Here is an 11,414-nt window from a genome sequence, read left to right as displayed (position 1 = left end):
CAAGTTTGACTCAAACTAGCTACTGAAACCCAAACTCAGAACCATGCAGGATAATTTGAAAACTACCATTATTCATAACTTAACACTATGTATAAGAGAAGTATGACCATTTCATTATTATTAGAGAATTTACTCCAGTGGTCATCTGATCTGACTTTTCTTTGATATTTACTAATTTTTTCCCCCTATTTCCCTCCATATTTTCAGCTATAATTTTCTGACAGTTTCTTAGTTGAACTGTCAAAGATACCTGGTTAAAGATTAAAGGTTAGCACTCTTGTATTACAGCATTATATAAGGAAAAACAAATTGGCACGTTCATTTATTCATTATAAACTTATACTTCCTCCGTTATGAATTACTCGCACTAAAGGGGTATTATTTATGAGACATATAATATTCCTTTGTTGCGAGTAATATGTAACGGATGGAGAATTTTTTAAAAAAATTAGCCAAGGTGTATAAAACCTCTAGAGTAATTGTTCATTCATTACTACTCTAATTTGCTGCTAGCAATTCCCTGGTAATTGACCTAAAATGCATGTCAATATAATTAGATAGATGTATGTAATTGAAAAAAATTATACTCCTACGTACCCACAATACGAAGTATGATCTTTGAAAACTTTTATTTACATCCTAGTAAAAGATGCACTCAAAATTAGTTTTTGCTCATTTGATGATTAAATGAGAAATAATCATCGATCTTTAATTATCAAAATAAGCTTAAAAAGAATAAAAAATAAAAAAACTTGGATGCACCGTGCATCCGGATGTATATAACAATTTTTGTATAATCTTTGCTCATTCTATTACAAAGTAGCTTAGTTGGCTTTTTTAAGGACACAAATCATTAGAATTTGTTAGCTATTGTATTGGTTTTAAAAATGACTAGTTTGTAGTATAAATAACAGTTGTTGTTATTAAGTATTAACAAAACACATTAATATGCGATGGATAAAAAAAAAATTAAGGAAGTGGTCAAATAATATAAAATTGAGAAACTATAGAAACTACAAACACTGAAAATGACATTAGAAAGAATTAAATAAATACATTACAAAGTTTATGTCAAATATGGATGAGTAGCATTTTCTGAAGAATTATAATTAATCAAAGACAACGATTTGTTTGACAAAATGACTATCATTAGTGCTAGCACGTTTAGTGACAACATAAGCTAAAGTATATATTAGCATAGAAAGTACGTTTAATCACAATATTATGCCAACATGCAACCCAAATAAAATGTCATCAAAAAAATATTGGAATATTCTAATTTTATCCTGTCTACTTCACTTTTCTTTTTATTTTTATATTTAGTTTGAAAGTTCTCTACTTGAGCTTAATTAATATATATTCATGATTAAGAAATGTTTATTCAATGATTAAGCACCATTCAGCTGATAGATGCTTACAATATGAAAAGAAAAGTACAAGTTACAAACTCAATACTTTACTATTATACTACTAGTAGAACCATATGAGATTGTAATCAGCTATAGTAATATACTGGTATAAAATTATGTAAGTATGTTTAAGGGCACGGACAAATAAACGCCTACTAATTAAGTTACATCATGTACATTAACAACCATTTAATAAATTCATAATCATGTAAGGAGTGCAATTTAATTATAATTTCTTAATGGTCAAATGCTGATAGAGTATATAAAGCATATTCGTGGACTTCAACCTAAAGCTTAAGTTGATGGCTAAAATGGTCCTTTAACATAGGTCTTTTCATACCCATCGCTTAATAATCCACTTGAAAGTGGTTTTTTTTTTTGGAGGGGGGGGGGAGGGAGGTGGATGAGATCTGAACCCATAACCTTTGTGTCACGCATAATGAGATTTGGTACAATAATAGACAATAAGAGTACAAGACAATCGACTTTGAATTTTGACAACTTTAGAGCTTATTGATGAGAATCCTGAAGCACTGTGCCCAATCAGAAACTTGGAATTACAGATTTATCTCAAAGTGAAAACTGAGATTTATTTTCAGGCAAAATTTCAGCACAAATTGCTACCTGTGCATCTTTTATCAACTAAAGTGTTCTAATATTGGTATATAACAGAATATGGTCACAACTTTACAGTGTACAGTATTCAGTTACACTTCAGGGCCATTCGCAAATAAGCTGATAAGACCGCGGAAAACCTGAGCTGACAGTTTATGAGCTCGTAGGATCTCGCCATCCAAATTCCAAACACCCTCTTTGCCATAAGATGTAAAAGCAAATGCAGGAGTCTGTAAAAAAAAAAAACAAAAAACAAAAAAACAAAAAACAAAAAACAAAAAAAAAAAAACTGATAAGGAAGGCATCCATTTGAGAATAAGAAGAAACTGGAAATTATGAAAGATTCAGAGCACAATACCTTGTAATGTTCTACAAACTTGAAATCAAGGGGAGATCCACCCTTTTTAGCTAGATGGGTTAGGTGCCTGCAAAGATCATGCAACAGCATCAATACATAATTTTAATCATGTGGCAACTTTTCAATATTCAGTATTCAACTTCGAACTTTCAATTCAGAAATTGCAGAAACATCATTCCCCCCAAATGAGCTGATTAGTCAGGAAACCAACCTCTGAGGCAGATATTACAAAGAACCAGATAAAATTTGCGTTTAAAATAAGACCTAACAAGGGCATAAGGCTAATAGTTTACACAGTTACACTTTATATAGTTCACATGCTCCCTCCACCTAAATGCATGATTATTACAATTTATGAGATTGTAGGATCTCGCCATTCAAATTGTCAGCTCGCGGAAAACAAATGTCTAATAGTTGCTTAAGGGTGTTCAATAAAACTTAAGCTCTTAGGGATGCATCTGTGAATTATAGGGATGATTTTCTGCCTATGATACTGATACTACAATTTATACAGACTATATCAACATACATTAACAGCTGATGACCTGCTCAGATATTTTTTTGTAGGATCTATCACCTAAAGAATCCAGAATGATTAGACCGTTGTACACTAAATGGTCATTTGCAAAACAAAATTTCAGTACCAATGAGGGCTTGACCTAGTGGTTAAGATTGAGGGATTGTGTAAATGCCACCACCCCATTTGTAATTTCTACTGCCCATATGGCTTATTCCCACGAAAAAAAAAAAAAAAAAATCATGCCAAGAAAAGAGACCCAAACTTACCACAAATATAGTGCATGCGAGCAATTTTTCACCAAGATAAGATGCAGGAGACCATCTGTAAGGTGTGCATCAGCCACTAAACCATCAGGAGCTCTTTCATTTCGACAAGACATGACAGCAGCACCTACGCTAAGGAAATTTCCTCTAGTTTTCAACCATTTTGATTTCATCATGCCCGTGTATGGTGTGTTGCAGACTTTGCAATTAGCTCTGCAAATTATTCGCTCACATTTTCTCTTAAGGCCCTGGCATGACTCCACGCCCCCAATCAAATCATCTTTGGAATCTGGATCTGTATTCTCAGACTTGACATCCAAGTATGATAGTTCAGCCTCATATGACCTAAAAAATAATCAATAAATCAACGAGAATGCAGGATAGTGTGAAAAGCTATATCAATTATCAAGCATGCAGAGGGATTGAACCCAGACTTTTTTTTTTTTTTTTTTATTTATCCTTACAATTCATGTTTTGTATACTTGTTTTTGTGGTTAAATCCAAGATATCATACTATATGACAACATTCATTAGAAAAGGCAGCAAGCCAAAATGCTCACTAGTTGTTCTAGCTCAGCTCTGTCAAAAGCTTGGCTTGGCAATTATTTAAACAAGTTGTTAAAATTTAAAGCTCATAGGCCTATTCAACCATATTTTGCCATTTCTTTTCCATTAAAAAATTATGAGTTACTTTATGGGGTTGCTAATTCATTTGACCTTTAAGAGGATTAAATAAAAATATATGAAATAAAAAAAAAAATCAATAGAAATCTTGTGAATATATATATATATATATATATATATATATATATATATATATATATATATATATATATATATATATATATATATATATATATATATATATATATATATATAAATATCAATAGAAACAAATTACTTCGTGGCATGGGAGGATAATAGATTCTCCCATCCTATGGACATTTTCCATATTTGGTTTTTAACAAATATTAACAAGTCTAATTAATGAGTTAAAACTAACCAATAAAATCGTAGTGTAGTGAAAATAAATTCGGAGTAGTTGATTGGTTAGATTTGCACATATTGACCAAATAAACAAACTAAAATAGACAGGTTGACAATATATTTGCAGCGCCAACAATATTTAGGAGTATATTAACATAAACTAAACTAAAGGGAGGAAACAACTACAAGAAAAATATGATTATGCCAATGCGTCTAACACACAAGAGATGAAGAGAATCAATTTGAAATAAAATGAGTGGAGATTTATTGAAATTAAGAAGGGAATTTTAAGGGAAAAAAAAAACAATTGAAATCTAAAATAAAATGCTGAGGCAGGCTAACTGCTTGGCTTTTATCAAGCTTGAAATTGGGACCACAGAATCAAGCCTGCTCATATATGATTTTTGTTTGGCTTAACTCCGCTCATAGGAAGCCCTAATTTCATACTCGGTGAGGCTAAACCAGTGTATAGTCGACGCAGAACCAGTGTTTTAGACCGCATTATAAAATTTACAATCAGTCCACTGGGGGCATGCATGCTATACTGAAACAACTAAGATAGCTACCTGTGTTTGAGAAAAACTTTTGTCCCTGCAAAGTCATAACGTTTTGGACCCATCCAGCGATATTTCTCACTCTCTGTAATGACATCTCCATAAAATCCATAACTGCAAGGCTTTTAGCGTTTTGTCATTAAAAAATACTTTAATTGCATAAAAAATGTCAAATAGCATAAAGAAGGAATACCAAGAAACTTCTCTTTTTTTACAACATTTTTCTAGCTAATATTAGTTCAACAAGAAGGATGAAGAATTGAAGTATACAATAAACTTCACTCTCACAAAAGCATAAAAGAAACTAAGGCCAAGGCTATGAGGTCACGGTGCATCACAATACACATCCACAGGTTATAACAAATGCTTTCACAATAGACAGCCGAAAATGATAATAATAGTAATAGATGAGACAATTTAAGAAAAGTGAAAATCCTACATCAATGCAGGGTGGTTGGTTCAGTTATTCGGTATGAATTTTATTCTTGTAGTATAAATTCAGAAAAGTCTCTTAGCTTAACAAGGTCTAACTAACCCTGTAATGGTTGCTTTGAAGCAATTTATTAAGCAGTATAATTTACAATAAATTAAGGAGTATGCAAAATGGCAAGAAATGTGTTTTCAGCGAGGTTTCTAAAACCTTCAGTCTCTGTTCTTCAAACGTAAATGATTCAACAGATAGGGATTAGGTGCCTTGATCTGGACGATAGGTTGAAAATAAGGTGATTGAACAGAACTACCTATTACTTCCCATAAATTTCCTTAAGTCTCCTTGATTGGCAACAGGTGAGCAGTCTCCCGAGTGTTTTCTCATCTGAACTCTCATAATTTACCATGATTGACCACGACTAGGCAAGGTTCCCATGCACAACATACAAAGCATCAAAATTTGAATGATAGCCGGTTTATATATAAACAAGATCTAGCTCCTAAGATCTCGAATCAGAGTAAGCCAAGAAGGTGCTCACTGATCAGAGAAAGAATCTTCACCAGAGCAACATATGAACAAGCGAACAGCTGGAAAACTTTCTCTTTATAACTAATTTAGTTACATGCATGTGAAGTACTGATATGGCATGCAGACAAAATTGGTGCAGTATAAGATTATAAGAAAACACGTCTTAGACGGATGGAGAGTGTAAGATTGTACAAGAATGCAAAACTTAATTTTTCAGTCCTTCAGTAAAGTGCCATCAACATATAAAGAAGATCTGAACAATATATACAGATAAAGCCTCTACCTAGCCATTCCGATTCTTCCACAACCCAATAAAACAAGAACAAATGCATAATACCTAGGACACAACATGCTGGAAATCTTATATAAAGGCCAGGAAAATAATCAGGGACTTTAAGAAAAGAAATCTGAAAGCATATAAGCATTTGTAAATTACCCAACAAAAGAGGCTGTGTAATGTACAGAGGGTTCAATGTCTGACTTTATGGTTGTTTTCCACTTAACAACTTGAGCTATATCAAGACCAATCCTTTTCCCAAGGACAATGTGTAATGCTGATGTTATGGGATCTCTCACTCCTGTTGTACTGCATACAAGAGTGAAGCACAAAGTTTCAATCATATCATAACTCTTAAGGAAAAAAGTGGACATAAACATTCAGATATGAATGAACAATTAGAAGCTTGCAAAGGGCACCAAGTTACACATTATCCAAAAAAATTGTAAGGGGAATATGTGAAGTTAGTATCAGTATTCATGGAGCATACATAATGTTGTACATGTTTTCCATCCTCAGATAAATCAAGCACAACAAAAGACACACAGAAATGACAAAATAGATAAGGCGATCTGCAAAGCCTGTGATTTAAAAGGGACCAACAGTACGGACTAGCACCATCATGCGTCATCGACTGACAATTAATCAACTTACTGAGAGCAGAAATAAACATTTAGAGATCATATTGACTTGGCTTGGATGAAAATTGTATCTAGAGCAAATCAAAGGAGATTAAGATAGAAAGGTACACTTAAACTACACTGTCATAACCTTGACCAACACGGTCAAAATCGGAGAAAAGGTAAAGGAATATCAGGCTTGTTGGTTTACTCCCCTGAAAGCAATCCTAGGTGTTCCCCACTACAAAGAATCACATAACCCCCCAACCACCCCATTTTCAATAAGAAGAAAGAAAGTGAAGGGGAAAACAGATAGGAAAAAGGCAAAGAAAATAAACAAAGAGATTATTTTCTACAAAAAAAAAGAATTACATTATGAAATGTAACAATTCCCCGAAGATTACCAAATCACAATAGCATCAGTCGAGCCTGCTGGAATGAGTCCAAATCTGAATCTTTCATGAGGAAAAGAAAATTCAACATCTTCATCAGCTGAAATTACAAGCAAGAAAGTAGTCAAAGAATTGGCCAACATAAACTTCTATAAAGAGCTAAAGCCCTAGAGCACATAAAAGACTTAAGGTGAGGCACTAAAAGTTAACATGAAGTCAGCCTGGTGTAAACCAACCTGTGCTGCATACACCATCTTCAATTCCTGCAATTTTTAGACACATCCATTCACAAAGAAGCACCTAAATAAGTTGAACAAAGCCGAAATTGGGATACATCATTACAATGATATAACTAATTATGGTACATACTGGAACTTGGAAATTGAGATTCATAATGTCTTGAAGTTGGAAGCAGAGGGGACTGGTCTTCATTGGGGTTAAAAGTACCTGCATTAATTTCACTTGGATAAGGGACTGAGGCACTTGATTCTTCCCCTGGAGAAGCCATAAAATCTGGAGGAAGGGGGGTATATTTGGTCTTGAACCTGGACCTGAGAAGCCCATTTAAGATTTCATTGAATAAGCCATCACCACCCTGCAAACAATAGAAACAAGAATTATATAGTCAATTGAGGATAAAGATAGGATTACCCCATGAGCACACAAATCAATGGTACATGCATAGAAATTAGAAACTGCATCAACCAAAATAAACTGAAGTTTATAATAACGAGAGAATGCTTTCCACCGGGGCCATTCGGGGCTCGACCCCAGTAAATTATTGTAATAAATTAGTTAATGCTTTTTTTTTCACGGAGATAAATAATTAGTTAATGAACTTTTTTTCAGAAATTTAGTTAATGAACTTAAATAACCTTATTTTATCTATAAAATACTGGGAAATAGTGATTAGTTTTAAGCGAGATGTAAAAGATTTAAATCCCGGCTCCTCTAATATTTTCAGCTAAGATCCGCCAATGGCATTATAGATAAGAAAATTAATGTTTGGCAATTGGCATCATAACCAAACAGGGGAAAAAAAAGACAAAGAAAGTCCTCACAGATATGAGAAATTTGAAACTTTGGAATTAAAAAAGCCCTAAGGTAACAGTTTGGTTCCATTCAAATGTTCAAGGACGCCTGGAGATCAGTTAACAAGACTTTAAAGAACAAATCACAAACTTACAACAGCCAAAATACCATCAAATGAAATCAGTTCACGGTTTGTCATAGACGACACTAGATCGAAAGCATGTCCTGCCCTCTCTGTCACTGTTACCTAACAGATGGTAGACAAAAGAAGATGTTAGCTGCAGACCAAATACTTCAGCTAAAAAAAGACTCAAAGTATCAAATGAAGGTGTGTTGTTGTTCAACATCATCAAGATTCATGATACATCATTGTTCCTAATATTAACATTCATCATAGAACAAGCCTGCAAGTACCTAAGACACCTCTGACAGAGAAATTTCTAAATAATAAGTGTCAAGAATGTCAACAACTAAAATGATTATTGTAATCAGAAATTTATAAGGGGTACTGGAGTACGCATGAAAGTCATCTTACATGAGAAAGACTGGGATCAATATACCTCACTGTCTATGTGACCAGACACACACCAAATTTGTTGCATCCAATTTACTGAACAATAATACTAAACAAATCCAGCCACCTAGTTCTGTCCTCCATCCTCACCTCAAAAGGAAATTAAGGCATAGAAGAGCACTTGAGGTAGAGACTAGCATAATACAACATATCCGGAGAGAAGACAGTGACAGAGGAAAGACAAGGTTCAGTTGGGAGGGAGAGAAAAGACGAAAAGATTGGAAAGAAGAGCCAACATGAAAATTTGAAAAAACAAACCATAACAAGAATTTAGAATGTGTATAAAATGGCAAAGATGGTCATAGTGTCATACATATGTTACAATGTTAAGATACAAAAAACAAAGTGTCTTCATGCATCAACATAGATAACACAATAACAATTATCTCAAAAATTCCAATAGAATATATAGGTCAGTGAAAGTAACTAAACAAATAGATCAAAAGACAAACCTGAGTTCTCACTTTAGCACGAGAAAATATTGGAGCTACAATCCCCCATATATTTTGACCATTCCCCTTGCCACTTTTAGGATTGACAAAGACCTAGGACATTAAAGAAGCATAATAAGTTTGCAGCTTTTTGTAGATGAGCTTCAAGAGAAAAAGATTTAAAGAAAACCATACCAACAGGCTCTTTGGTCTTCCAATTTGCTTTGCAAGATACGACTTTATTTTGTTCACTATCAGTTTACATACAAGCTGATCGCTGTGACCAAAAGTGTACTCTGCCAAGTGCCAGAGAGATGCCTTGGCCTTTGATCTCTGCATAGCATGTACCACAAAAAGGTACATCTGCAATATAACATATAGACTGATAAACGAACTATCATGGTTAAAAAATAAAAAAACCTACAGTTGGAAGACAAGAAACTAACCTCTGAATCCCGATGCATAAAGCAGCATCTAGTTGATTGACGAACTGATCCCCAATCAGCCGACTCAACAGCATATACATCAGAAAAGTTTATTTCTGCAGCACTTTCAATGTGATATTTACGGCCAATACATGATGACTTATTCTGTGAAACAGTCCATCATCAACTTCCAGCCATGAGTACACAGTTACATTGAAATAAAAATACAAACAGAAGCGCATCAAAAGATAATGGCAAATCCAAGTACGTTTATTTACTCAATTGCTAATCTCAACAGAATAATAGACTGCTATCCCAATGGAAAAACTAGAGCCACCACTCTGAATAGCTGTAAACTTGGAATAAACAATAAAATGACCAAGTCAAGATCACAGCACTAGCAGGATTTATAGAATCCATGGCATACATAGCCTTAAGGTATCATGAAGGAACCCTTTGGAAAGCATTAATTCCCAGTGGAATAACTTAACTAAAACAATCATAACACCAAAACCTTTCCCCACTACATAAGTAGGGAAAAAAGACAGCTTTTCACTGTACAAATGAGCTTTCACAAAGATGGTGGTTAAGCGAGAATCCCACAGAATCCAGTTCAAAATTCAATATAAAAACTATTAAGTCAACAAAAATATCTTGAGTCAAAAATATCTTGAGTGAAATAGATAGCTAGATCAATGTTTACATTGAACATGAACCACCACATTTTTTTTAATTAGTAGCACAGAGACTGTTATAATAAGTAACTTCCCAACCTTTCTGCAATCGTAGAGGCAGAGGTAAAAATGCATACAATTGACCACTCCATTGTCCATATCCTGCTAGATTAAGGAGTTTGATGTGAGGTATCATGGTAATGGTATGTTATGGCATTAAACAAAACCATGGAGATTCCAACATGGTGAGACTTTAGCTTTACCCCAAGTAATTCATGTATTTTGGGAAGGGGAGAGAAAATTTGGACCCTTATTTTTCCAATGACTGGAGTGAGATGTAAGGTCTAACAAACCTTTGTCCTCAAATTAGATTAGTGAGGCGCGCATGTTTAATGGGCTATTGTTTTAAAATGGGTGCTTAGTGAGCCAGAGAGCATAAACCTAGAATTGATTGTTCTCATTCCTTATTTTGTTCAACCCTCACCCTAACCACAAATTCCTCATTGCACCATGTTCAAAACAAGATAGAAGCCTAAGGCAATGGCAAACAATAAGCTGGGAAATTCTAAATTTCTATTAATTCCTGTATTACATACATCATTGAAAATTGGAAAGTACTCATTCTCTAATCTACATAACTCTAACAGCCCATAATTAGTGATTACACAGGCTTAAGTAAAACTAAATTGGCAATAAAAATTGAAATTTTAAACACACCTAGAAAATCATAGAGTGAAAAATGAAGAACTATGAAATCTATATGATCATATCAACAATACCCATTATTCCATGAATCATAATTTCCATGATATAAACCAGAAGACAAATAATTTTCACCCAATTAATTGTTTTTTTTTTTATTAAGAGAAAGGGGCTTACATCAATCGAATAATCTGCAGGTTTCCAAGATAATCCAGTTGAATTAAGAGAGAAATTGACTTCGCCAACACGATCCAGGAATACAGAGGAGCTTAATTCGGATAATTCGCCATTAAAATGGTCATTCAAGGTCGAATTTTCTGCAACTAAAGTATTTTCATCCTCCATAATTTTGTAGGATATTTCCTCCTTCAGAAAATCATAGAAAAGATTATAATTTGAAGAAAATTTAGAAGAAAATCAAGTAATTTGGAGTTTATGAACCCAGAGTCAAATGTTCATCGTTAAGAAATAAAAATTGATTGACATTTCTTGTTGCAAAATGAGTAAATGACTATTTTTTATTTCTCTTTCCCATTTTTGGTAAATAAAGGCAGCTAAAGAAAGCAAATTGTTTTACTACTCCGTACTAAAAAAAAAAAAAAACAATTGTAGCTTTTGGCGAG

The 11,414-nt window shown here is 33.7% G+C and overlaps 1 protein-coding gene across 6 annotated transcripts; it reads right to left on the bottom strand.

Moving 5' to 3' along the window:
* Positions 1 to 1,895: 1,895 nt before the first annotated feature.
* Positions 1,896 to 11,414, bottom strand: LOC110689306 (ceramide kinase-like). 6 transcript variants are annotated; one of them, XM_021866058.1, is made up of 14 exons: positions 10,969 to 11,408; positions 10,189 to 10,251; positions 9,437 to 9,580; positions 9,186 to 9,353; positions 9,012 to 9,104; positions 8,140 to 8,232; positions 7,323 to 7,548; positions 7,190 to 7,216; positions 6,966 to 7,053; positions 6,101 to 6,250; positions 4,719 to 4,820; positions 3,169 to 3,510; positions 2,383 to 2,449; positions 1,896 to 2,254 (listed from the first exon to the last, which is right to left on the bottom strand). In XM_021866058.1, the coding sequence occupies exons 1-14, from the start codon at positions 11,134 to 11,136 to the stop codon at positions 2,117 to 2,119; spliced, it is 1,869 nt and encodes a 622-aa protein (XP_021721750.1). In that variant the 5' UTR covers positions 11,137 to 11,408; the 3' UTR covers positions 1,896 to 2,116. The 6 variants fall into 6 exon arrangements, with proteins under 6 accessions (XP_021721750.1, XP_021721753.1, XP_021721754.1 ...); XM_021866061.1 differs by having other exon boundaries at positions 7,401 to 7,548; XM_021866062.1 differs by lacking the exon at positions 8,140 to 8,232 and having other exon boundaries at positions 10,969 to 11,414.

The sequence above is a fragment of the Chenopodium quinoa genome, unplaced genomic scaffold (assembly GCF_001683475.1).
Source record: "Chenopodium quinoa cultivar QQ74 unplaced genomic scaffold, ASM168347v1, whole genome shotgun sequence".
In the NCBI taxonomy this organism is placed as follows: domain Eukaryota; kingdom Viridiplantae; phylum Streptophyta; class Magnoliopsida; order Caryophyllales; family Amaranthaceae; genus Chenopodium; species Chenopodium quinoa.
The sequence above is the reverse complement of the archived record's forward strand: the minus strand, read 5'-3'. Positions and strand labels throughout refer to the sequence as shown.